Here is a 27495-nt window from a genome sequence, read left to right as displayed (position 1 = left end):
ACAGGATGCTGTGCTTGTGGCGTTTGTATGAATATTGGTGACTGTACATAGTAGATGTTTAAGAATTGGTCGGTCAATATGAATCTGAGCAGCTTGCTACCTTATTAAGGAAAAGTGACATTACACAGGAAATAAGTGGCAAGCAATTGGCCAAAACAGCATGTAAAGTGTGGGGTTATGGGTATATGCAGAGCAGTTTCAGGTAATAAGACTGCATCTGACTTCAATTTTCAACCTTGGTGTTTTGAAGAGTGACATTAGCCAAGAGAAACTTTTTCAGAGAAGAATGGCCAGGATGGAGACAACGTGAGTGAGGACTGAATCAGGGGAAGGCAAATAAATACTTCTCCTGGATAACAAGGCAACATTTACACCTATTGACTGAGTCTTTATTAAGTGCCAAGCATAGGATTGAGCCTTTCTATGCATCACCTCATTTGAGCCTCAAGACAACCCTGCAAGGTGGTATATACTATCCCCATTTTACAGATAAGGAAATTGAGGCTTAGAGAGTTTATCATCCAAAGTTGTACGAGAAGTATGTAAGAGATTCAGGGTTCAAATCAAGGTCTGCCTGACTCAAAAAAGCCTGACCCAAAAAAAAAAAACCCTTTTTTTTTTTTTTTTTTTTTTTGAGACAGAGTCTCGCTCTTTCGCCCAGGCTGGAGTGCAGTGGTGCAATCTCAGCTTACTGCAAGCTCCGCCTCCCGGGTTCACGCCATTCTCCTGCCTCAGCCTCCTGAGTAGCTGGAACTACAGGTGCCCACCACCACACCCCGCTAATTTTTTTTTTTTGTATTTTTAGTAAAGATGGGGTTTCACCATGTTAGCCAGGATGGTCTCGATCTCCTGACCTCGTGATCCACCCGCCTTGGCCTCCCAAAGTGCTGGGATTACAGGCATGAGCCACTACACCCGGCCAAAAAAAACCCTTTTCTCTACATTGAAATTTTTGGGAACGTTATAGTTCACATGCAATTATAAGAAATAACAAGAGATAGCCTGTGTACCCTTTACTCAGTCTCTCCTAATAGTAACATTTTACAAAACTATAGCAAAAGAACAGATAACACAAGCAGGATGTTGACGTTGATACAATCCACTCATCTTATTCAGATTCCCCATTTTACTTGTATTTATCTGAATGAGTGTGTGTGCATGCATGTGCGTGTTTACTTCTGTACTATTTTATCACATGTGTAGGTGAGTATATGCAGTCAAGGCAACGAACATTTCCATCACCGTAAGTTTCCTTCGCAGTCCTCTTTTATAGCCACACCCACCTCCCTCCCACCCCTACCCCATCCCTAACCCCCTAACTACCACCAATCTGTTCTCCATTGCTAAAGTTTTATCATTTTTATTTTAAACATGTTATATAAATGGAATAATGTAGGGTGAAACCTTTGGCGATTGGCTATGTGTTGACTCAGCATAATTCCCTGGTGATTTATTGGTATCATTAGTTCATTGTTTTTTATCATGGAGTCATATTCCATGGCATTCTGTCATTGATTTAACTGCTTACCTGTTGAAGGATATCTGGGTTGTTTCCATTTCTCGGCTATTATGAATAAAGCTTTTATGAACATCATTGTACAGCTTTTTGTGTGAACATAAGCTTTTATTTCTGAGGGATAAATGCCCAAGAATACAAGTGCTAGGTTGTACAGTAATTGCATATTTAGTGTTCTAAGAAACTGCCAACCTGCTTTCCAGAGGGGCTGTACACTTTTACATTCCTACCAGCAATGTATGGGTAATCCAGTTTCTCTGCATCCTTGCCAGCATTTAGTGTTGTCACTACTTTTTATTTCAGTCATTCTGATAGGTGTATGGTGATAGCTCACTGTGGTTTAATTTGAATTTCTCTGATGGCTAACGATGGTGAATATCTTTTCATGTGCTTATTTGCCATGTGTATATATCCTTTTTGGTGAAATATTGGATCACGTCTTCTGGCCATTTTCTAATTGGATTGTTTGTTTCTCACTGTTGCATTTTGAAAGTTTCATATATATATGTGTACACACACACACATATATATATATATTCTAGATACTAGGCCTTCCTTTGTTAGTATGTGGTTTGCAAAAATTTTCTCCTACCTGTAGCTTGCCTTTTCCTCCTTTTAAGGGTATTTTCAGAGCACAAGTTTTCAATTTTGGTTAGGTTCCATTTATCAAATTTTCCTTTTTTGATCATGCCTTTGATGTAAAGCCTGTGTTTTTAACCATGGTGCTCCACTGCTTCCCAGAGCCTGGAGAAGAGAGGTCTTGGTTTGGGAGGAGGTCTTTGGCTTGCTTGTGAGGTTCTAAGGCATATGGAGTTAGGGCCGCCAGGAAGGCTCTCACAGGAGGTAAGTTTCAGCTCACTATCAGAATGAATTGTCCAAGGCCAAGTTTAGAGAATGAAATGTGTTAGGAGTAAGCTCCCTGTCACGGGAGCTCAAACAAGGGCTGGCTGCTATCCACATGGACTCACAGAAGGAATTTAAGCATCAGATGGGGCTTGGGCAACTGTATCCCTCATGTTCCCTTTTAACTAAGAATTTAGGAGTGTGGTTTTTGAATTAGCCCTGCCTAAATGGGAGTTTTTAACAAATATATCCCCAGGGTTGAGAAATGTATAAAGGCTTTGGATGACAAAACCGAACCAGTCTCAAGAGGAGGTGGCCAGCTGAAGCCACCCAGTCTGCCATTATCTTGTCTAGGGACAGAATGCACGGAGGCCGAAGGCTTGCGATGGCACAGGCTGTGAGGCTGGGGCCTATTCCTGGATCCCTGTCCCCATCTTGGAGGCAGCTGCATACTGCCTGCCCCACCTCCACCCCAGCAGCCTCTTCTCCATTCAGACTGCCCTGGAGAATCCCTTTCTTTACCGCACTTATAAGACTTAATTACCAACGGCAAAGTCCTTTGAGGCCTTGGATGAAAGGAATGGGAGCAGCACGAGGCTTGATTAGGCGTGTAGAACTCTGGGCACAATTAGCTCCGTGAGAGACTGGCCCTGCCTTTATCTGTCTCCAGTTCTGTGTGACTTACAGCGGCTAATTATTGAAATAAAAGTTGCCTGGCCACCCAGCTGCTGGAAAGAGGGCCTTAATATCTATTAAGTCTGCCTTTAATTATTAGAGATGGAGGCAGCTTCAGGCAGTTAGGATTTTCCTATCATTATGGGCCTTTTCCTCCACCCCTTTGAGGCTTGGATACCCAGAGATGTCAGTGAAATTCTGCCAAAGCTACATCTCTCCCTTGCTTTCTACATAGCATCCTTTCCAAGATGCCTTTACTAATCCACCTTTCCTGCTGTGAGGACCCATAGTCAAACCTCCCCAAGGGCCTTTGCAATCACTGCATCTCACAGAACTTGGAGCCCTAGATGGAGCATTTTAAATTCCTGTGTGTGTGTGTGCACACATGGGTGCACACATATGTGCATTTTTCTGGGGTATCAGGGCAGTTCTCAGGCATAGATTAAATGTGACACCCCACACCAACCCATTTTGCAGAAGAGAAAACTGAGGCCATGGAAGGAAGCAGGATGGAGCTGACAGCTTCTGGCTCTTCACTTGCTGGGATGCGGCTGACTACCAGTCACAATCCCCCAAGCCTTAGCTCCCGCCTCTCTAAAAAACAAAATTTCAAGCAGCATCAGGAGGGCACAATCAGTTGCCCCCTTCACAAACCTGGGGAGCTTGTGTGGGGCCGAGGGAGTGGATTTGTGCTACCAAGAAAGAGCCACTTAGAGGATGCCAAGGGAGAGGGTTGGCTCGCAAAGGTTTCCAGCTTTGGGGCTTTCGTTAGGCAAAGAGAAAGTCAGAGAGCTTTGCACCTAGAAGGACCATGGAGGTGGCATATGGAGAGTTGTATATTTTTATTCACTTTGGTTCAACCCAGCAAACCCTGGATGCACCTCTAAGCTGTTCTTAGCATTGGGGAAGAATCGAGATGTTATAAGTACCAATGAAGTTAATGATCCAGGTGTGTGGGTATTTTCCTAACAGATGATGAAATCGAGGCACAGAGCAATGCAGGGACTTTCCCAAGGACAACCCACCTGCTCTAAGAGCCCATGTGAGCACCAGCTGAGGGAGGGAAGGACTGTTCTGAGGTCACTTTCAAACCGCTATTGTGTGGGCTTCAGTCATCACGAGTTGAGGGACGGCCTGAGTCATAGTAACTGAGGAGGAAATATAAGGGCTGGGGGGATAAAAACAGGAATTTTCTTCCTCTAGGCCCGCCCTGCCCCTGCCCCACCAGCAAAATTGAAACCTGTGTCAGCCACGAGCACTCCGAGCCCACACCCATTGGGCAGCAGTTCTGAGCTTGATCCAGTTCCATCCCCAGGGCTCGATAGCAAAAGGCCTGGTGAACAGAGTTACAATAGAGCCTTTGGTTTCTGAACAATCACAGCAGTGGGCCAGCAGCCATTAAGCATGTGTGCATGCACACACACACACACACACACACACACACACACCACCTCTGACAGGAAGGACAGCCTGGGTAATCCCTGCTGTCCTCCCAGCTGTGATCAGAGGCTGATGGTGACCCCTAGATTTCTATCCTTTCAGCTTAGCATCAGTGTCAGGTATGCCCAGGGCATAGACTACATGTGTCTGGACCTGGAGTTTTATAAGACAAGAAGCTATTGTGCACACAAGGTATCTTGATGGCACCCGGAGAAGCCATTGTGATATTCCTTCCCTGCTCAACAGAGCATCTTCTCTGGGCCTAAAGAGCAGAAAGGATGTCTCTAAATCCTCCCTTACCCACAGACCCAAAGCTGTATGAACTCAGGCCCAGCATCTGGCTGAGAAGACAGAGGAAAAGAGGGACTAACCCCTTCCTCCAGCTGTTGTGTTCAACCAAGAACTTCCTTCAGGCTGAGGAGGCCTTTGTGTTAAAACTAAGAGTTTCACCATTTCCAGAATCCTTCAACTGATGCCTGCCTTTCTGGGATGTTGGTTTCCCTTCTGTCTCTCTCCTCTCTCACCTCACAGAGTGGAGACCTAATAGGGCACCCAGGTAATTACAGGTTAAGATTGGACGCAGTAAGGGACGTGTGATTAATCAGCCTCTTTCCCTCTTCCCTCTGCTTCCTAGTGTGGTCCCAGAATAAGCCCAGAGAAAGTCAGGAAAAAAATGTTTTTACAGAGAATTGGCAATCCAATAAACTGGGTTTCAGGCTTGACCCTTGAAGGGGTTTTCTAGGAAAAGGGTTTTTCTAGGGAGAAGGAAGGAAGTATTTTTCCCTGGGGCCTGAAGTACAGAAGAGACAGGCAATTTCCCAAAGTGCTGCTTACAGGGAAACTCAGAGTCCTAACAGCCAGCTGTACTTGGGGCCCCAGTGGGTCTGGCTTCCAAGAAAGCCACATGGGACTGAGTGCCCCAAGGAAACATGTGTCGGATACAGGAGAAAGGGGTGCAGGGGGGACATTCAGGCTGCACCAAGAGGCTCCCAGTGGATTCCAGTCAACACAATGGGAGAGGCAGGCCAGCAAACGGGATCATCTTCCTCTCCCTGCCCTGTTAACCCCTGCTCGGCTTTTCAGACCCGGCCCAGGGATTCCTCCTTCAGGCAGCCTCTGCTGCCCACCCCACCTGATGCAGTGCCCCCCTACCCCGGGTGTCTGTGTCAGTTGCTCTTTTGCATCCTTTGTGCTGGAATCACCTGTAGACGTGTTTGTCCTTCTGACATTCCTGTGGGCTCTTCCAGGATCAAGACTGCATCCGCTCCAACCCCTTGTCCCCGGGTCTACCCTAGGATCTCATAAAGCCTTGTTGGATGGGAAAGAGGGAATGAGGTTGGACAAACCCAAGGAAAAGGTCACCAGAAAGGTGAGGGCTTGAAAACTGTGGGAGACATGTTAAATCTGAAGAGAGGACGCAGACACCCAGACCAGCCCGGTCTTCAGTCTGGAAGAGCTATTGCTGAGGCAAAGGCATTAGGCTTATTTCCTGAGACCCCAAGGAGTAGAGCTGAGGCCTGTGGAAGGAAGCTAAAAGGAGGCAGGTTTCAGCCCCCTGAGGTAGTAAAGTCCCCAGCTTTGGAGCTGGTGTGACCACTCAGTAGGGATGGGACTGAGGAGGGTTCAGGCACCTGATGGGGCTTGAATCAGCTTACCTTTGATGTTGTTTTCAATCCGAACACATTTTCTTTCTTCTTTTTTTTTTTTTTTTTTTTGAAACAAAGTGTCACTCTGTTGCTCAGACTGGAGTGCAGCGGCTCGATGTCAGCTCACTGCAGCCTCCTCCAACTCTCAGATTCAAGCAATTCTCATGCCTCAGCCTCCTGAGTAACTGGGACTACAGGTGTGGGCCACCACACCCCGCTAATTCTTGTATATTTCGTAGAGATGGGTTTCACCACATTGGCCAGGCTGGTCACAAACTCCTGGCCTCAAGTGATCTGCCCTCCTTGGCCTCCCAAAGTGCTGGGATTACAGGCGTGAGCCACCGTGCCCAGCCTAACACATTTTCTGACTCTAAGATGCCACCATTTGTCAAAGGGAATCATTGGCTCCTGCGTGACTTTGGGGGCAGGAAGGATGTAGACCAAAGGAGTCTGGAAGACACAGCTACCATAATACCATCTGTTGATGGAAGGCCTGTTGTGTCCTAGGCCCTGCACATGCCCAGCCCTCTAGGGGGTCAGGCAGCTCTGGGGGGAGCCCTCCCAGCTCCGCAGCTCAGGATCAGAGAAGCAGTGCCCATACAGCAGCTGTCTGCCCTTTGATACCTGGCCTCTGACAAGCTCTCTAACAGAAGGGCAAGATGGCTTCTGTAGACAGCGGCACCATCTGTCACCTGCCTGCCAGCCGCTGATTAGGGATGTCCCTGTAGCCAGGCTGGGCACAGAGCCACACTCCACCACGCTCCCAGGAAAGCCCTGTCTCTGTCCCGACAGTTCTCTTTCTGTACAGGGCACGTATCAAGCAGCAGCTGTAAAAGCGCTTCTCCCAGGAGTCCAGGCCAGGTGCTGACTCAGTTCATCAGAAGAATTAATAATGTTTTTTAAAAAAGGTGAAAGAACAAATAGAACATTTAAGCCAATTAGAATATAGAATGACCTATGCAGGAAGCAGTGTAGGTTATGATTAAAAGCTTGAACCTTGGGGTCAGACAGACACAGGTTTGAATCCTAGCTCTGTCACTTTTTTGTTGTGGCCTTCCAGGCAGGATACTTAACCTCCCTAAATCCTGGTTTCTTTGTCGATAAAATGGGGACGGTTTTGGGTGTGGTGAGAACTCAGTGAGGTAATGCATATAAAGACCTTGCTTTTAGCCACCATTATTATAATCACTGTCTCACTGTTGAAAAAGGCCAGGGATTCCCCAAAGTGACAGTGCCAGAGAAATATGCTCTGGGTGCTACAACAGAGAGTACAGACCTCAGAAGCAGAGCTCCCGGATTCCAGTCCTGGTGTGTTGTGTGAACTTGAGCATCACTTTGCTACTCTCAGTTTCTAAATCAGTAAAGTGGGGATAGGAGTGCCTCCTTCTCTGGTTTGCACAAAGCCCAACACAATACTTGGTACGAGAACAGGTACCACCACAAGCCATCCTCCCCACCCCCACTTTAAAATAAAGGACTCAAAGACCACACTTTGAAGGAATAAGAAAAGTAAAATTCACGATTTTACACATACACACACACACACAGATGCTACCCAGGACTTATATTTTGTGGAACACATTTTAGCTCTGAAATATTTATGGGCCCTTTTTGACACACAAGGAACTAAAAATATCACCCTGTGCTTATGTTAAGGAAAACTTATAAAACTTTAGTCCAGTAGGAATTCAGTCAATTTCCTGGCTCGTTTCTGGCTGTATCTGAGGCTGCGAGGTAACCCGGGGTGATAACAGCCCCCATTTCCCTGCGGGTTTTGGCAGGGGCAGAGGTTTTTTGGAGGGGCAGAGGTTTTTTGGAGCACTGTACTGTCTGTGGAAGTCTCTCTGCGAATGCTCCAGGCTCCTGCCCCTTCATAAATATTGCTGGAACCCATGTGAAGGGGCCAGGTTTGTTTCTTGAATTTCTCCTCAAACACCAAAAGCTTTATTTCCCATATCTCCCCTTCTCCCGGGCCCCACACTCTTGCCATTCTTCCAGACCAGCTCCAGCCTCCCAAGGCAGCAGGGCCTCTGAAAACTAGCTGCAGGGCACGCTCCCTACCAGGTCCTCCGAGGGCAGGCTCTCTCTGCCACATGCATTTTGCATTTTACTGTCCACTTACATTTACCATGTAGGGATGTTGCTTTATTTCTTCTACCAGGCTGCTCCCTCCTCACTTCTCAAGCTTTCTCTCCAACCTCTTTCCCTCCCCAGAGTCTGAACTCTCAGAATATAACTGGGCCTTTGTCTGTGCCAGGTTCATTTTTCCATGCTGTGATCTAGGACAGTGTTTTTCAGACTGTAGATTGGCATCTCATTCATAATTCTAGTTAAGTAGAGAAGAAAATATCAGATTTCACCCTTGCAGTAAGGTTCAGCATCTTTTCATGAAATTTTTGTTTTAGTTAAAAAAATTGTAGATGTGTGTATCCCGGATTGCAATGTAAGCATATTTTTACTGCAGGCAAGAGAAATTTGAAAGCCACAGATCTAGACTTTTTTCTCTCCTTACCTCAAAACCGTCTTTTACTTGACATTCTTTGGTTTTCATTTAGATGTCACTGTTTCTGGGGAGCGGTCCCTGATGGTCTCTCCACCTTTGACCCACCTTGGCCTGGGTGTGGGGCAGGCCCCTGTGGTGTCCTTCCCTGCCTCTCCCTCTGTCTGACTTGCCCAGTGTATAGAAGCATCTAGGAGTCAGAAGCACATCTGTCTTGTCCTCTGATGCCTCCAACAAGGCTTGGCACAGGAGGGTAGGAACTGGGAGTTGGGGGAGGAGAGAAGAAGGGAGTCTCCTGTGACGCCTCCTTGGATCTTTTGCAGCACTTAGGACAGAAAAGGGACTTAGCAATGATTATCAAATGAAAGAGCCTATGGAACTAGGTTTTTGATCCTTTTCTTGAGGTTCAAACATTTTCTTCAGTTTCAAATCTAGACCCTGACACTTGGAAGCCATGTGATCTAGAGCAAGCCAGTTAATCTCTGGGCTTGTTATCTCATTGATAAAAAAAAGAGTAAATAAGAGAAAATAAAGAATAAAAGAATAATACCTAACTTACCAAGTTATTATAGGGATTTGAAATAATTTACACAGTACCAAGCACATGAGGAGGTGTTCAATTAACAGTAGTTGTCTTACTGTTACTAGCCCTTTCTTTTCCTGTCTTCAGTGATCCCCTGATCACCATCACCACCAGGGGGCTCCCAGGCCTCCCCACATTCACGTCCCTATTGAAACCTTCCAGATCCATCCAAGCCCAGCTTCACATAAAGGAAAAAGACAAAAACAAAAAAAAAAATACTGATATGGTTTGGCTGTGTCCCCACCCATATCTCATCTTGAATTCCCACGTGTTGTGGGAGGTAATTGAATCATGGGGGCCGGTTTTTCCCATGCTGTTCTCGTGGTAATGAATAAGTCTCACAAGATCTGATGGTTCTATAAGGGGGAGTTTCCCTGCACAAGCTCTCTCTTCTGTTGTCTGCCACCATGTGAGATGTGCCTTTCACCTTCTGCCATGACTGTGAGGCCTCCCCAGCCACGTGGAACTGTAAGTCCATTAAATCCCTTTTCCTGTATAAAGTACCCAGTCTCAGGTATGTCTTTATCAGTAGCATGAAAACGAACTCATACAACCACCCAAACATGGATTTTAAATTCAGAAGGTCTGGGTTCAGGTCTCGGCCCTGTCCTTTACTGGCTGTGTGAACTTGATCAAATAACTGGATCTTTTAGCCTGGCCTCAAAAACGAGAAATAATTATGGCTTTCATGGGGGTATGTGAAAAGCACTGTGCTCAATACATATGTCTTCTTCCCTCCTCTCCTCTGGGCCTACTCTCCTTCTCCACAGACACACCAAAACCAAGACCCACGTTAGCATAAGAACAAGCTTATAAAACTGCAGTCTATACTTTATCAAAGCATTTGTCACTGATGGTGATGGTCCCTAGGGCTGACACCCCAGAGAGATGTTGAGCTGTCACTGGAGGGCTTGTGACCCGCTCCTCTCTGGAACCTCCAGTGCCCAGCACCAGACTGGTCTGCAACAGTTTGTGAAAATGAATTCTTCTCTAAGGCACCTTTGTGGTACTCAGGTTTTGCTTGGAGAAGAGTTTCAGAACACTGCGCCATCTCTGGAGCAGGCCGACAGGCCGAGTCCCTGCCAGGGTCTTACACATCTCACAGATGGAGTCAGTGGCAATGCTCACCTGGGGGCCACATGCTCTTTGTCTTGATTGGAGCCTCTTTGTTTAGCCTGAGGCCTACAATGACTGAGCTACTAGTTTGGTCCTTAGTTATGTATTTGCTACTTGAGCTTCCCAAAACATTCTCACCTGCCTAATTTGGTCTAGGTTTAAAGTAGTTACATAATTTGTTGTTTAGAAATAACAACACAATAATGATGATGGCATTGACAGTAATGATTTTCCAATCTCTTATACCAATTTAGTACATTACAGTTTACAAAACATCTAACAAACTCAGCCTCTTGGAGTAAGTTAAATGTCCTGTGCCCAGGGCCACACAGCTAGGAGGTGGCCAGGACAGGCCTTACTCCTAGCCTGGAGCTCATTCTATCACTGTCAGGATAGAGGGTTCTGGAAAGAAGGTTTGCAGTTGGACACATCCAGCTCTTGAGTCTCTTCCTGTGTGATTGCAAGCCAGTTATTTTACTTCTCTAAGCCACAGGCTCTTCATCAGTAAAATGGGACCAATTCACAGAGGTAGAAATGGTGAGAACTAAATGAAATCATCTCAAGCACTTGACCGGTGCCTGGCCTATGGCAAACCCTGAGTAAGTGGTGGCTGGTGTTATTATTAGTTCAATGATGATGATGATTGCTGAAAGCCAACAGAAAGTAAGGGGTGAAGCTGTATCATTGGTCAGGATCCTAACAGGAAACAGTTCACTCTAGATGGCTTAGAGGAGCAGACTTTAATGAAGAGACGGAGGTGCAGCAGGGTCTGAGAGCCAGCCCTGATGGTGAGACGCCTGGGCTTTAGCAACAGCAAGAAACTGGCACATCCCTGGTCCTGCACAGATGAGGGTAGGGGAAGATGTTAGCAGAGCCCAGTATGAAGCAGAGGCCTGGAGGAGGGGCTACCTGTCAGAGAAGGCATGGACAGAGGACTAGAGAGCTAGAGGGGGCAGGGAAGACACACTCTGGCCTCTCACCTAATGTGACCCTGCCCCCATCTCCTCCTGGTGCCACCCTTAGGTGAGTCCACCCAACACAACTTGTAGAGGCTCAGCAATGTTAAAGAGTATGGGATGTCTGGCAAATGGCAGGCAGTTCTGCATGACTGAAATGAAGCATATGAGTCTGCGAGAGACAGGTTGCTCTGTGGCAGCCAGAGGAAGCAGAGAGAGACAAGGAAAGTTCAGATCTCCAGCAGCCTTGGATGTCACGCTCATGGGTTTTATGGGGAACCCAGAGGTTGGTGGGTAAGGAGGGAGCGAACACGTTTAGGCATGGATATGTGCCATGTGCTTCTGTCCCTGAACCTGTGGCTGGGGGTTGCAGGGTCTGAGGTGGGCCCCTTCCCCAGTATTCCTTCTGTCCTTCTGCCGGGGGGCTCCAGGTCACTGTGCTGAAGTCCCTTGCTCCAAAGGGAGCATTTCTCCACTGTCACTCCTCTTTCACCCCAACCTCTTCTTTCTCGCTCTGTTAAATGCCAATTTGAGTGTGAACCATAACTGACCTCCCATCTGTTCAAAAACAGTAAACATTTGCTGAATTACTATATTAAGCCTAAAATGTGAAAAAAAAATTTTAAGGAAATGAGAACCAGGCGAATGTTCTCCCTTCCTCAGCTTTGTGACAGGGAAGCTGTGCGTTAGGTGTGTATGTTCTTAATAATTTGTGGTTACTGAGCCTTTGCCTTGATGCCAATGTCTTCAATCAACAGGCACACGCTGATAAGAGGAAATAGTCACCCACCAATTTAACAGCCTGAAACGTTTCTCAGGCTTATTAACATATGCTTCTGAGGAGGATGCCCCTTCCCCAGTTATAACTGACACTTACCCGTAGCTTTCTACATTATGCCTTTTAAACAGAAAATGTGTTTGTTTTTTCTGATGATAATAATAGCTAACATCTATTGAGCACTCATTGTGTATCAGGGGCTGTATATGCTAGGGGCACATATTAACTCATTTAATCCTCAAAATAACCCTAAGAGGTTTCACAGATGAGAAAGCTGAAGCACAGAGAGGTTAAATAACTTGCCCAAGGTCATTCAGCCGGTCAGTGGGGGATGCATACCTCAAGCCCGGGCTACCTTTGAAATTTAAAAAAAGAATACATCTGAGCAACGCCTCTAATTCAGCCTTAGATTTACGTAATACTTTACTTAATTGGTAGTGAACTACTAATATTTTATATTATTGAGGCTTAATAAGAAGACATGAAGTAGCTGCCAAGTAGTTTCATTCATGCATGCACTTAACAGGCATTTTGTGAGCACCGGATACCAAGCCTACCTACCCTCAAGGAACCGTAGTCAAGGGGAGAGGCAGACGTGAAAAAAAGATCATCTAGTGGGCTGCATGTGCAGTGATGAAACATCATGCACAAAGTCAGAGAGGCCACAGAATTCACATCCAGGAAAGTGTGAGTGGCTCAGCAAGATGGAAGCGAGGTGAGCCAGATTGACAAGAGCCTTCATTTTGACCAGGAAGCCAGAATTGACCCCAAAGGCTCAGCAGGGCTGCTAGAGGGCGTAAGCAGGACAATAGCATGACCTGGGCCTCAAAAATTCCCCTGGCACAGCCCATACAGCAGTTATACCCATTTGCTGAGTTCAACCTCAGGATCACAATTTTTTCTCCACCATGCCAGGGCCATGTAACCTTGGGCAGCATACTTAACCTCACAATTTCTCATCTGCAGTTTGCAGAGAATCATAATATCTATATCACAGGGTTGGGGTGAGGATTAAAGATGTTATATATAATCATAGTAAAAGCAAGCAATAATTAAATATTAGCTACTAAGAGTCTATTAGCTATATTGTTCAAACCATTATTAATATTATGAGTTATTAACATGAGTTATTAGTGAGTCATATTAATAATGGCTAACATTATGGAGTACTTATGCTTATTATTATCGTCATCATTATTGTCACTCAGGGGTTAGAAGTAAACAGGCAGAGGCAGCAGTTGCCATAAATCCTCATTCAAATTATACCAGAATAGTGCTTTGCGTTGAAAGCCAGTATTGGGTCGTGATATCAACTTAGAGTTATAATCAGTCATTTTTTAAAAATGAAAGAGAATGAGATAGAACATATCAGAGTGCATTTCTCATCATGCAATAACTTTTGTGAATCTTTTGTTTCTCTTTTATACATATAAACACACACATTCGCATACATCAATGTGTGTAGTGGGTCATTATGTAAGATATTGTAATTTTTTTTTTTTTTTTTTTTTGAGACAGGGTCTCACTCTTGCCCAGCGGGGAGTACAGTGGTACCATCACAGCTCACTATAGCCTTGACCTCCTGGGCCCAAGCTATCCTCCCGTTTCAGCCTCCTGAGTAGCTGAGACTATAGGCATGTGCCACCATGCCTGGCTAAATTTTTGTTTGTTTGTTTGTAGAAACAGGGCCTTGCTGTGCCCAGGCTGGTCTCGGACTTCTGGCCTGTAGTGATCCTTCCACTTCGCCTCCTAAAATGCTGGGATGACAGATGTGAGCTACCCCATGCCTGGCCATAATATGTTTTTCTAATTATGGACTGCAGTCAAGAAAGTTTTTAAAACCCTGGAGTAGAAGGTACTATCACTGATCTTCCCTTGTGGTCCTGCTTCTCAGACACTCAGAGGACTATCATCTTGCCAGCTATTGGGAGACTGAGCATCAGGATGGCAGAGCTCAGAGCTCTGGGTTTGAGCCTCAGTAATATAATTTGGTTTCTGTGTGTCTCGAGTTACACCCCTTGCCCCAGCATTAATTTCCAGGGATATTTTGAGAATCGGGAACCAAAATAGTGTCAACTATTCATCTTAATTGGATCTAGGTATAATCCCGAGGCATTGCAGTCTATGTAGTTAATGCCAGCTTTGCAACTAACTCACCATGTGGCCTTAGGCAGGAGACTATATGGCCCTGGGTCACTGTAGCTTCCTCTATAATATGGGGATGAAAATAATTGTAATCTCTACTTCACAGTTATTGTGAGGCACCAATAAAATCACAAATGTTTGCACTCTTGGGAAAACGGGCCAAAGAGCTACCTCTGATGTCCATGGTCAAAGGCAGAATTTGGAAACTACGAGCCTCAGAGCAAATTCAACTCAGAAGTCTCTTTTGTTTGGCCTGCAAAGTATTAAAATTAAATAATAATAATGGATCAACATTTTAAAGTCATACCTTTTATATCTAACTCCAAATTTCCAGCTTGTCTTAAAAATTCACAAGACACCCCCACCCCCCAGACACTCCCACCCACACTCCCACTTTGCAGCACAGGCAAGCACTTGGACAGACCCACCCTCCCAGCTGTCAAGGCCCCACCCTGGACACTGAGATCTGATGTTGGCAGCATTTATCACAGCTCTTGCTCTGCTGTCTCTCTAATTGGATAGTGCAGCAGGGGAATGTCTTGTGTACCCATGCTGCTCTGAAAGATGGAGCAATGGAAAGCCAGAACTGAGCAGGTTGTGTTTCATAAAAACGAAGTGATGCCCTATGTCTCTGCGGAGGATATTGTGCTTTCCTTCTGTATTGAGCTCCTGGCCCTGTATGGTTGTGTTTGCTACCCCAGAGCTCAAAGAAGACATTTGGAGGGAGAAAGAGGGTGCTATCACAACTCAAAAATCCAGGGGTGTCAGTGTAGGGCAGAAGGGTCAAGATGGGGAAAAGAGGAGAAAGGGCTATTAGGAGCTTCCCACCAGTCAGACCTTCTAGCAACACCCAGATGGATGGGGCAGACACTGTGCTGCCCAGTGCTGACGGTGGCACTGAGGAGATGGGCAAGTCTGGAGGTGAGGGACATTCTCTGAGTAACTGGAAGGGCACTTTTGTGTACTAAGAGTAGGAGGGAGACGTCTCAGGGAGGCAGAATGGAATAGGAAAAATGCAGGCTTTAGAGCCAAACAGATCTGAGTTCCAATCCTGGCTTTTTTACTTGACACCTAAGTGACCTTGAAGGGGGTTCCGAGTCTCAGTTTTCTCATCTGTCAGATGGGGATGGTTAGCTGGTTAATTAAGCACATCTTTATTATGCGCCTACTGTGTACCAGCCCTTGTTCAAGGTGCTAGAGACCAGGAGTGAGCAGTACAGGTAAAGTTTCTGCTCTCATAGAGCTTACAGACTAGCAGAAGGAGATGGGCAAAAAGCAAATAATTATATAATCATCTGGTAGTGGTAAGTGTGGGTTGGTTGTTTATACCTTAGCTCGTTTCCAAAAGAGGTTGGAGAGAGTAATAACATCTCAGAAGATATCAAGATTTACTAAGATAATATATGCAAAGTGCTTACCCCAGTGCTTGCATGCAATCATTCATCTCACAGATTTTTAAGGAGCCCTGGGCCAGCGCTGGGTCAGGCCCTGCTCCATGTGGGATGTGATGGGAACCAAACAGGCTTGGTTCCTACCTAGGAATATTACTAACCACCAGTGCCCTCTGGCCTTTGCTGTCAGCTTCCTCGGTGCCCATCACTGGAGGAGGCCTCCTCAAGGTGAATAGGCTAAGTAGCAGAAAGGGCCAGGATTTGTAATTAGAGGTCCTGGGTGCGACTTCCCTTTGCCACTTACGGGCTGCGTAGTGGTGGAGCGGTACCCTCGCCTCCACTGCCTGGGGTTCTCTGTCCACACGGCTGCAAGGGTGAATCCAGGACCAGGATGAACCCGGGAATGTTCTCTGCCTCTCACGCCCCATCTTTGGTTTCCTTGGCTCTAGACCACTCGGCCCTGAGTGCGGCGAGGACCCTGTTTGTGGATGTGGAGGAGCGCGGGCCGGAGGCCATGGACGTGAAGGAGAGGAAGCCTTACCGCTCGCTGACCCGGCGCCGCGACGCCGAGCGCCGCTACACCAGCTCGTCCGCGGACAGCGAGGAGGGCAAAGCCCCGCAGAAATCCTACAGCTCCAGCGAGACCCTGAAGGCCTACGACCAGGACGCCCGCCTAGCCTATGGCAGCCGCGTCAAGGACATTGTGCCGCAGGAGGCCGAGGAATTCTGCCGCACAGGTGAGGACAAGGCCGAGGGGGCGGGGCCCAGGCGCAGGTGAGCTTGGCTCAGGTAGGCATGGGCTCGGGTGGGCGTGGCGCGGGTGGGCGTGGCACAGGTGAGCTGGAACACCAGTTGGGGTGCCATATCAACAGCGAGTTTCTGCCATTTGGGCACTTGGACCTGGTAAAAAGCCTGCCCTGTAGTTCATTCTTAGTTCATTTATTTTCTCGCTCACCCACTTCCCTGGCATAGTGAGGTGGTTAGGAGCTGGGCTCCAGTGTTTGTCTACCTGCCTAGAGTTGAGTTAGGCTCCCCTCTAAGCCTCAGTCCTCAACGGTTACATGGCCGTGAGAAGCCTCCCTAGTGCACTGAATTGTCCTGAGGACTTAATGAGATGGCCTTTAAGTGGTAAGCCTGATAATACCAAGTAAGCGCTGAATAAATGTTAGTTCCTAGTTTTGCTATTCATTCAACAAACATATTTAGCAGTTTCTCTGTGTCAAGCCCTGTGTGACCTTGAGAGGAAGACCTTCCTGAGATGGTTAGACATGAAAACTTAGTAATTTGTAGGATATTCTGGTGCCTGGCTCCCTCTCCTGCACTTTCTACCTACAGTAGTCCCCAAAGCCTATCCATCCTGCCCCAGTATTCAAATCCATTCTTCTTAGTCATTCCCTCTGATACTTCCCAGTGCAAACCATTATCATTTTTCTTGGAGGATTAACCACAACCACCCCCCTTCACCCAGAGCTGCCCGCCTCTAGCCATTCTCTGTACTGCAGCCAGATGAAGCTTGGGGGTGACTCCCTGTTGCCCTTAAGCTGAGCTCCCCCTAGCATAGAACTCTTTCCCCAAATCCGTTTCTGTTTTTCTAGACTTTTTTGTCCCCTAACTCTCCACACTCCACCACTCATGGGCCAGCCCTGCTGAACTGCTCAGGTTTCCAGACCTGCCATGATATTTCTTTCCTACTCTGGTGCCTCGGTGATTCCTGTTTTTCTGCCTGCAGAGGCTTGAGCCCTCTTTGATGCCTGTTGGGTCATGACCAATGCCTGACAATTTGTGCAGCCCACCCTGATTTTGCTCTGCCCTTCTCCCCCTTCACAGACAGGGTCAGCTGAGCACTGTGCTATGTAATTTATATGCATTTTGACAATGTTATTTAATTCTCATAACAACCCCAGGGTGAATCATTTGCCTAAGATCACAGAGGTAAGAGGAGCTGGCCACACACACACACACAGAGCACACCTATGACCTCTTCATTTCCATTCTCTCCCACAGGCCTGTATCCATGTGAAAGCTGACCTGTTCTGCCTGTGAGGCTTGAAAAATGAGCAGTCCCTTTCCCAGCTTATGGTTAAGGCTCCAACTCTGGCATCAAACAGACCTAGATTTGAATTGTGGCTCTGCCATTTTTAGTATTCTCAGCTACTTTACCTGTGCAAAGGGATAAACAGTACCTAATAGGTGGTGAGGATTGATGAGAACTATAAATGAAACACTTGACACCAGTACCTGGCACAGAACAGATGCTTCAGAAATGCTGCCTGTTATTAATTGTCATCTCTGGATCTCACTGAAGAGAAGAGACAAAATGGTCTCTGAAAGCTTTTCTTTTGCCCCGTCCTGTCCGTAAGTGACAGAGCTCAGTGAGCCCCGGTTGGCTTGGACCTAGCACATGAGGCTCAGGGAAGGGGCGGCTCCTTGTCTTTGTAAATAACAAATAAGCATTCTCATCTCACAGGCAGGCATGTGCGTAGCAGTTTACAAAATACTCTCCTTCAAATTATCACCCTGGATCCTCAAAAATCCTTTGAAGGTAGCAGGTCATAGATTATCATCCCATTTTAAAGACAAGAACATTGAAGCTCAGGTGATCACAAGCCCAAGATTGCACAGCTAGATGTTGAGTGAGATGGGATGTCAACTCATGCCCCGGGCCTCAGAAAAGAGGCCAAAAAGGACATAAAACAAGTAAACCATGAGGACTTCTTAAATTGGATGACGTAAATCTTACAAACTCACACATCAGAGGAGCTGACTGGCTCAACAGGATCATGGAACCCTTAGAGTGAGCCCTTACCTTGCATTTTCCTAGTCCCGAGATGTCTTAACTCACTTGTATTGATGCTGAGTCTGGCTGCTTAAAAGGGCATGCAGGACAAGCCAGATGGAAATCAATGCAGCCCAGGCTGTTTGTTGCAAATAAATTTGATTTTTCACTTAATGTAAGAGTCATTCTTCATAACATGTGAGTGGCTTCTCTTTGAGAGGGCCGGCCAAACAGAGCACAGATAGAACTGTGGATGGGGACAGGGGACAAGAGCAGGACAGGAGAGAGGAGTGTAGATCAGAGAGCGGCCAGGGAGTGTGATACGCAGGGAGAGGAGGAAGCCGACTGAGGAATTAAGGCTCTAATTTGGCATTTTCTTTTTCTTTGAAGGAGAGCAAAATCGGAGGGCAGATTGGAGTAGGGCACGGAGGAGTGGTATGCAAAATACTTAACATCTGGTTGGCCCAGCCTCTAACCAATCAGAATGTCTGCCTGGCCACTGAGCAGAGCCCACAGGCTTCTTTTATGCCTGGTCCGCGGACATTAACCCTTTGTTTAGTAACTTGATCATGAGGAGATTGGGGGTATTGGGAAGGGGCTGGAACAGCCAGAGCAGAGGCTGAAAGGCACTGGGTGTGGAAGGAGGCACTGAGGTGGCTTGGCACAAGTTATTTACCAAGCTGTGTGGAAGTACTTCATGACTGTAACCTGGCATCAAGGCTGTCCCAGCCTGAGCCAGCTGAGTAGGAGGCCTGAGATACACCTCCACCCACCACCACAGCCTAGCATAGCAGCTTGCATTTCAGCAGCACCCCAGCTGGTCTCTCCTCCCCGCTTCCTTGTCCCCTTATCTGTTGTCCAGAGTACTGCCAGAGTATGTGCGTGTGTGTGCGCGTGTGCGTGTGTGCATGTGCGTGCGTGTGCGTGCGCATGTGTGTGCACGCATGTGTGTGCGTGTGTGCGTGTGCATGTGTGTGCGTGCGCGTGTGTGCGCGCGCGTGTGCTCGAGTGTGCATGCGTGTGTGCGCGCACGTGTGCTCGAGTGTGCATGCGTGTGTGTGCATGTACATGTTTGCACGTGTGTGCACTTGTGTGTTCATGTGTGTGCGCGCGTGTGTGTGCACGCGCGTGTGTGTGCTTGTGTGCATGTGTGTGTGCGCGTGCACGTCTGTGTGTGTCTGCATGTGTGTGGTTACCTAACTTTTACAGGGCACCTACTCTGCAGCAGGTGTGATAGGTGTTGGATTCAGATAATTAGGACACACCAGGGGAGCACAAGTTTATCTGTAAGAGTGAGACACACCATTATAATAAGATGGCGTCTCTGCTGGCTCGCCTCCTACCCCTCCGGAAGTTCTTTCTTGCTTTCCTTTGCAGGCTTGTCCTATTCAGTCCTGGCCGAGGAGGCCTTTAAAGCTTGGCCATCCACCTCTTCTGCCTTCTAACTTGTCATTCTCCACATTCACTCTCATCGCAAACCTCTCCTCTAAGCTCCTCACCCCAATATCCCACCTTCTGCTCCTGCGCTCCCAGAGCACTCTGTGGATCTCCCCATTTTGAACTTGCACACTTAATCATGTGTTTGGTTGTGTCTCTCCTACCCACCAGAGAGTTCTGTAAAGTTGGGCACTGTATCCTATTCACTGCTGTATCTCAGTACAGGCCCAGGGCCGGCATGAATTGGTTTAAATGTGGGTTCTGCCTGATTATAACTCCAGTTCTCCAGATCATCACGTTAAGTGGGATCTGACCCTTACTGACTTTGTATACTCCCTCTTCCTTTTCCCTGCAACACATTCCTGGAAATACTAGAAGTACAGGAGAAGCTGTCCCTGAATAGACATTGAATTCACATGCAGGAGTGACAGGGAGGCTAGTTTTCCATGAAGTCAGCATTCTCTTTGTCACTCAAGTACTACTCCTAGGTGACCTTCTCTTACCCATGTCTTCCCCAGCCTCTGTCCTAGACATTGCCAGGCCTGCCCAAGCCCTCAAGAGACCTGTCTCTGCCAGTTCCCCATCACAGACCCACTTGGGATAAGGAAGCAGCAGGCAGAGTCTTTTTCCTGGTGTGAGGCTGACTTTTCTCTGCCAGTCCCCATCTTCTTCACTCTCAAACTTCAGGCTTTCTTGACCTGGCCAGAAAGGAACTTCTGGCCCCAAGGGAGACATTTAGATCTCATCGACTGGGCTTCTGCCCTGCTCAGGACTTGCTGAAAAGTCCTCCCTGGAAAAGGAGACCTGAAGCCCTCAATTCATTTTAACAAGCATTTATTGAGCCCCTTCTGAGTACTGCATTTTTGTTCTAGGAACAGAGATTTAAGAATAAGCATAAGCAAAACATGGTGCCTGCCCTTGCTGAGGTCACCTGCAGCAGAGGGTTAGACCCTTAAACAACTCTACTGTGCAGTATGACCAGGCCCAAGGACTCTGGAAGGAGCTTGGAGAAAGTGAAAATGAATTCTGCACAGGTGTTGGTATTGGGGTAGACTTCACAGAGCAGGTGCCATTTGAGTTGAGGCTTAAGGGAAATGGAGGGTTCAGGCTGATGAAGAGGGGGCAGAAAAAGCCCTCCAGGCAGAGGCAATCACTTGAGCAAAGGCAGGGGCATAGAATGCCACAGCAAGTTCAAAGAATGACAGTGAGCCCTGGGGTAAGAAGGCCAGGCTTCAGGCAGAGGCAGAGGCAGAGGCAGACGCAGACCTCATCTCAGTGCCCTAACCAAGTTCACCTGTGTTTCCTCCCAGGTGCCAACTTCACCCTGCGGGAGCTGGGGCTGGAAGAAGTAACGCCCCCTCACGGGACCCTGTACCGGACAGACATTGGCCTCCCCCACTGCGGCTACTCCATGGGGGCTGGCTCTGATGCCGACATGGAGGCTGACACGGTGCTGTCCCCTGAGCACCCCGTGCGTCTGTGGGGCCGGAGCACACGGTCAGGGCGCAGCTCCTGCCTGTCCAGCCGGGCCAATTCCAATCTCACACTCACCGACACCGAGCACGAAAACACTGAGACTGGTGAGTGGCTGGTTTGGTCTGTGCCGGGTGCCTGGGTGGTGGGGCTGGGGTTTTATTTACAATATTGATTTCCTGCTCCACTGCCGGGGCTCTGGGGAAGTTGGTGAAAAATTGCTTTACTCTCAGGGGTCAAATGTCAGAGTCTCTTGGAGAGTCACGTGAAATGCCCACCCATGAGTGACATGCCAGAGATTGGGTCGCTGCTCTTTGCTTCCGGATTAGGGAGGCGCCTAAGCCTCTGGGTCATTGCTTATAAGGTGCCTGTGTGCAGGGGAGCAGAGAGGGCATGGGGCAGTGGTAACAGATTCCCCATAGTTTATCCTCCATCAAATCAGCAAGGCCTGGTCCTGCCTGAATCCTGCTCGTGCCATCTCTAGCTCCAGGTGCTCAGCAGTCCTGGGCAACCTCTAGGAACGCTGTCCCACATCAGCATCTTATGTCGTTCAGAGGATGGCTTCCAAACAAAAACTGTCATTTGGGGATAACTTGAGGTTTAGGGAAGATGTTGTCAAAGGGTACAGCGTTTCAGTTAGGAGGAATAAGTTTTTGAAATCCATTGCACAGCATGGTGACTATAGTTAATAATAATGCATTATATATTTCAGAGTTGCTAAAAGAGTAGATTTTTAAATATTCTCACCACAAAAAAATAAGTATGTGAGATGAGGGATATGTTAATTAACTTGATTTAATCGTTCCACAGTGTATTTAGGTATCAAAACATCATATTGTGCCCTATAAATATATACAATTATTATCTGTCTATTAAAAATAAAAAGAAAGTGAAAAGACAAAAAAAAATAAACTTTAACGATTAAAACTTGAGGCTTTGCTTGCAGCTTCCCCCTGATCCCAGGACGTGCCAGCTGCACACTCATTATTCCACTCTCCTCCCTGAGGCTCGTTCCCAAGGCCTGAGAGAGGCTGTGGGAGGAAAAGATGACACCTGGTTCACACACCTCCTTTTCATGGTGGAGGAAAGGGGGCCCAGTTTCAGTGTCTCCCTCTTTCTCCCTTGGGACCTTGCTGGCAGAATTCTGAGGGGCTCTGAGTCGAACGTGGTCCTGCGTGGAGACTATTGCCTGGGGGGAATCTCCCCTTCTACATATTTCATGCCCTACCAGCCCTTGGGCAGCTTTGCTGAGCCAGGTCAGCACCGATGTGGGTCCTGCTGGGTTCTGGCAGCAAAGGAAAGAGTGGCAGAGCCCAGGAACAGCCCCAGCACCTGGAGGGCTGTTTCTGGGAAGCCCAGTGAAGAGGAGGCCCGCTGGTGCTTCCACACCAGAGCGAGCAAAAGGGTAAGGGGAGGGCAGTCTGAATTATTAATAGAACAGGAAGCACCTAGCCTGGTGCCAGTGCCCCCTGCTGGCTTCTAGCTTCAAATGTAGATCCTCGTGATTCCTGCCCGGGATTCCCCAGGATCAGGGCAGGGACCAGGTCAGAGATGAGGCTTAGAGGGGTTAGTCTCTGAAGAGGAGGCTCCAACTGAGTGGTGCAAAACCAAGATTGATCCCCAGATTGGGGATGGGCAGGAGACCACGCACGGTCAGGGTCAGGTGGGGGAAATGTATCCCCTTAGGGTCCAGAGTCCCATGTGGCAGAGTTCCAAAGGTGCATCCTGCCACCCCTCCCAGAGGACTAACATGTTCGCCTAGGGAGCCTGTGTACTTGTCTAGGGGTAGGAGGGTGGCAATGGCTTGGGTACTGGGTAGTGGCTTGGCAGTGTCACTCTCCGTTGGTCCCCAGCCAGCCCTGTGAAGGGGCCGATGACCTCAGTACCAGAGGAGTTTCCCTCTCTCTGGTGGGAAACCACCCACACTCCCTCACCCACCTTCCCAAGGCCATACCCAGCCAGCAACCCTGCTTCTCCCCACCCCAACCACGCACTGAACTTGAGCATTAAATTGAAGGGCAGTGCAGGGCCTGGCACAAAGAGAATAGGGTCTGTGCCACCACACCACAGCAGGCAGGGAGCCTCAGTTCTATTACTGGTCTAGGGTGTGGCATTGGGTAAATTGCATCCTTTCTTGGGACCTCAGTTTCCTCATCTATAAAATAAATAGTTTAAATGAAATTAGCATCCCCTGATCTGAGAATGTTAGTTCTTAGATGGGGTAGGGGGCTGTTCTGTGGTCAAATAATGTAGGAAACACTGAATCAAACAAACTTAAACCACTTTCTTTACTGCAGGGCTTCTTAGAGTTTTTAAGATGTTAATGTGCATGCTAATGGATAAATTACCAAGGGGGGATGTATGCAGCATTCCCCAAATCAATTTGACCACAGAACTCTTTTATTCTCAGAGCATCTGGTGGAACCAGTATTCTAATAAACGCTTTTTGGGTCTAGCTGAGCTAAATGACCTGTAGGCCCTTCTAGATGTAGAATTCTTGGATCCTAATTGCATGCACAAGATGAAGGTGTGCAAGAGGAAAATGATAATAATAACAGCATTAATACTTAATAGTTGTATGGCTGGGCATGGTGGTTCAGGCCTGTAATCCTAGCACTTTCAGAGGCTGGGGTGGATGGATTGCTTGAGGCCAGGAGTCCAAGACCAGCCTGGGCAACATGGCAAAACCCCATCTCTATTAAAAATACAAAAATTAGCCAGGCATGGTGGTGCACACTTGTAATCCCAGCTACTCAGGAGGCTGAGGCAGGAGAATCACTGGAACCCCAGAGGCAGAGGTTGCCATGAGCCAAGATTGCACCACTGCACTCCAGCCTGGGCAACAGAGCTAGACACTGTCAAAAAAAAAAAAAAAATAGTTGCCACCGATTATCTCAACCTAAGCACAGTGCTAACTGCTTTACCTATATTATCTCATTTACTCCCCCTACAACCCTTTAAAGAAGGTTTTATTATCCCCATTGCACACAGTAAGGAAACCGCAGCCCAGAGAAGTTAAGAAATCTGCATAGGTCACACAGCTAGCAAAATGAGATTGGAACTCAAGCCTACATGACTCTAAAATCTTTACTCTTAACAGCCCTAGTTACAGTGAGTTCCCTCTGTAGCAAAATACTTGGGTTATTTGTTCTTTTGAAGCCTTCTTGCCATGGTGACAAATGATCACTTTCCATAAAGTCATGACAGAAAGAGGTGCACACTTGCCCACATTATTGTATATTCCCTGAGAGCTGAATTACAGCTGAATTAAGCCTCTGTTGGGTGATAATGACATATTAATCAAGCCTGAAGAGTTTCAGCCTTTGATAATGGGACAGAGAAATGGCTGCCTGCTCCCCTGGCCATGTTGTCATTTCTTTATGATCATCCATTTCCACACTGGCCACAGAACTCAAAGCCTCACTGTACTCAGGGTAGACGGGTGGGCAGAGGAGGTAGGCAGATGAATCTAATAAAGGGCTTCTGTTTCCCACATCCCTTCCAAGCCTGGACTCCCTAAACCTAGACTCCCCATAGGTGCCCAAATGCTGTCTACTTGCTCCTGGTTGGGAAGTTACATTAACAGCTTCGTTATGCAGTACTCAGATCTAAATAATGACAGCAATCATGGGAATGGCTCCCTTTTATTCACTGATTAGGTTCACATTCCTCTTACACTATTATCTCCCCAACTTATAGCGGAGGAAACTGAGGCACAGAGAGATTAAAGGCTGTGCACAGGGCCACATATCTAGTTGAGCTGGAGCCAGGCTCTACGACAAAAGTCTTGGTTCCTTTTACCCTGTCTCTCCCTTTTCTTTTACCTTCCCCTTCTCCCATCTTTCTCTAGCTCCCCCTGACCTCATCAAACCCCTGGGCCCCAGCCAGAGCTCTCCTTTTCTTGTGATGAGAACTCGGATCTCACCATCAGAACAGGGCTCAGTTCCACTGGACCTGTCAGTGAACAACACATCACAGTGTGGTCACTTCTCAGGGGTAGAGGAAAGGCAGCAACCTCATGCTATGGGCCCACCACTGTACATGTGCAATTGCCTTTAATCTCCCTGGCAACTCAGTGGCATTCCCATTTGCCAAATGGGAAACCTGAGGCTCCAAACTGAGACACAATAGCCTGTGAGTCAGCAAGTTGGCAGAGCTTATATTTGAAGTCTGGTCTCTCTGAGTCCTTTGCCTGCCTCCATTTGAGTCTGCAGGCGTCCTCAGCTCTCAGTTGAGGCCACCAAAAATGTGCAACCAAGTTCTCAGAGATCCTTACCAGATAAATGTAAAATGTGAAGCATAACCCCCAGCAACCTCCAGCCACAGGAACATTTACTCTGCCTCCACACCCGGCCTTGCATTAGTCAATAGTAATTGTCAACAGTATTGATAGCGGTAGAGGCTTTTGCTGAGGTCACACTGATGCTGCATGCAGCTGCCATCAATAATAACTTTTATGGGGTCCATTAAAGACAATTTCTGCCCCTGAAGGTTAATGTCAGCAGCTTTTATGTCACTGCTTAATATCTAAAATAAATACAGAATTGACTGGGTAATGTAAACACAAATCTTCCTACTCGGGGCCTTCAGGCAGAGCCAGACCTCAGGCCTCTCCTCCCCTGCCGTGAGAGGCCAACAGGCTGGGGGTGGGGGGGCAGTGAGAAGCTGGCCTGTCAGGAACAGTCGGCATGCAATAGATGTTTTTTAGAAAGCAGAGGTTGCAATTCAAGCTTCGCTCCCAAGCACTGGGTCAAGCTGACACAGTGTCTTTTGTGGGTTCATTCTGTAATTTGTCCCACAGCTATGCTGAGCTCCTTCAGTGTGCAGCATGATTCTAGGATGTGGACTCTAGATGACCGGTGAGGGAGGCAGGGCTGTGACCACCTTGCAGCTCTTTAATAGAGGTGCAGCAGGCAGTGTTGCAGAGTGGAAAAAGAATGCTAGTTTCAGAGTCCAATGAGGAGACCTGGCCTCAAGTCCTGGTTACCCCAGTCTAAGCTCTGAGATCTTGGGCAAGGCATTTCACCTCTTGGAGCCACAGTTTTGTCATTTTAAAAAGAGCACGTCAGTGGTTAGCAGGAACTAAGAAGAGGCTGTTGGGGAGTTATTGTTTAATGGGTACAGATTTTCAGTTTGGGATAATGAAAAAGTTCAGAGATAAGAGTAATGGATGCACAGCCATGTGACTACACTAATGCCACTGAGCTCTATTCCTCAAAATGATTAAAAAGATTAACTGTTATGTATTTTTCACATGATAAAAAATTACAAAAACAGCATGCCATCTTCCTTCCTTGAAGTGTTGCCGTGAGCCTGTACTACAGCATTTGTGAAGCGTCAGGTCTGTGTTGGGCCTTAATTCACAGGAGCTATTAATATTAATTTTTTAAGAAGCTGGATGATGACAATAAAGGAGCAGTTCATTTTGCCCTGAGGGTGCAGAGGCTCATTCCTTCATTCCACTCATGTTATGCATGGGGCTTGAAAGCCTAGTAGGATTTCACTGAGTGTGAGGGATCTGAGAGAGGCATTCCCAATAGAGACAATTGCATGAGCCAAGGCTTGGAGGCATGCAGAAGCATGATGGGTCTGGGGAACAGTAAGAATGTATGTGATTTAATCCCAGAGGCAAATTAAGAAACCTACTTTGAAAGGAAACAATGAAACAGAATCACAGTTACCCCTGCCCCAAATTGTCAAGCAGCCTGGTGTCAAAAGGGAAATTATTGGTTAACCTAATTAGGCAGCCAAATTGCTCATTCAGAGTCAGTAGATTAGGTGAGCATCTCCAAAGCACAGTGAGAAAGGAACTCATTACCAATTAACTCCATTTATCCTCTGCTCTCCTTGGCCCCATACCCATGAGACTTGGTTTTAAAAATCTATAAGAATATCTATCATTAAGTCCCAGAGTGGTCAAAATACTGCCGCAACCCAACTCATTGTACAGTGGGACACCATCTTCTAGAATGGGAAGTTAGGTCCCATCCACTAGGGTAGGGATTGGGCCCCACATTTGATTACTCTGCTGCTTGCCCCCAGGCTCCCAAGAGGACTGAGGAGAGCCTGGTAGAGCCAGAGCCTCTGAGCCTCTCGGAATCTGTGAGCTAGAAAGAACCTTGGAGACAACAAGCCCACCAACTCTTAACCTTCCCTCATTTTCTAGCCAAGGACACAGAGATTTGGAGCAGTTAGGTTATCTCATTGAAGGGTGCACAGC

At 47.3% G+C, this 27495-nt stretch overlaps 1 protein-coding gene and 1 long non-coding RNA gene across 20 annotated transcripts in view; one reads left to right on the top strand and one right to left on the bottom strand.

Moving 5' to 3' along the window:
- Positions 1-27495, top strand: part of TENM4 (teneurin transmembrane protein 4) — a 3006191-nt gene that overhangs the window by 2579621 nt on the left and 399075 nt on the right. For 11 of the 19 annotated variants that reach the window (XM_016921717.4, XM_016921716.4, XM_016921714.4 and 8 more), the window contains exons 1-2: positions 15981-16326; positions 21113-21382. In XM_016921717.4, coding sequence (XP_016777206.3) covers positions 15981-16326; positions 21113-21382 — 616 coding nt within the window. Of the gene's footprint in view, positions 1-15980; positions 16327-21112; positions 21383-27495 lie in introns of those variants that run through there. The other 8 variants (XM_054661572.2, XM_063784373.1, XM_063784372.1 and 5 more) reach the window with 1 other exon arrangement.
- Positions 10545-15981, bottom strand: LOC107967170 (uncharacterized). The gene is made up of 2 exons (XR_008537880.1): positions 15894-15981; positions 10545-11157 (listed from the first exon to the last, which is right to left on the bottom strand). It is a non-coding gene; the product is annotated as an uncharacterized LOC107967170 (long non-coding RNA).

Source organism: Pan troglodytes, chromosome 9 (genome assembly GCF_028858775.2).
Source record: "Pan troglodytes isolate AG18354 chromosome 9, NHGRI_mPanTro3-v2.0_pri, whole genome shotgun sequence".
NCBI classification, from domain to species: Eukaryota; Metazoa; Chordata; class Mammalia; order Primates; family Hominidae; genus Pan; species Pan troglodytes.
This window is presented reverse-complemented; position numbering and strand designations above follow the sequence as displayed.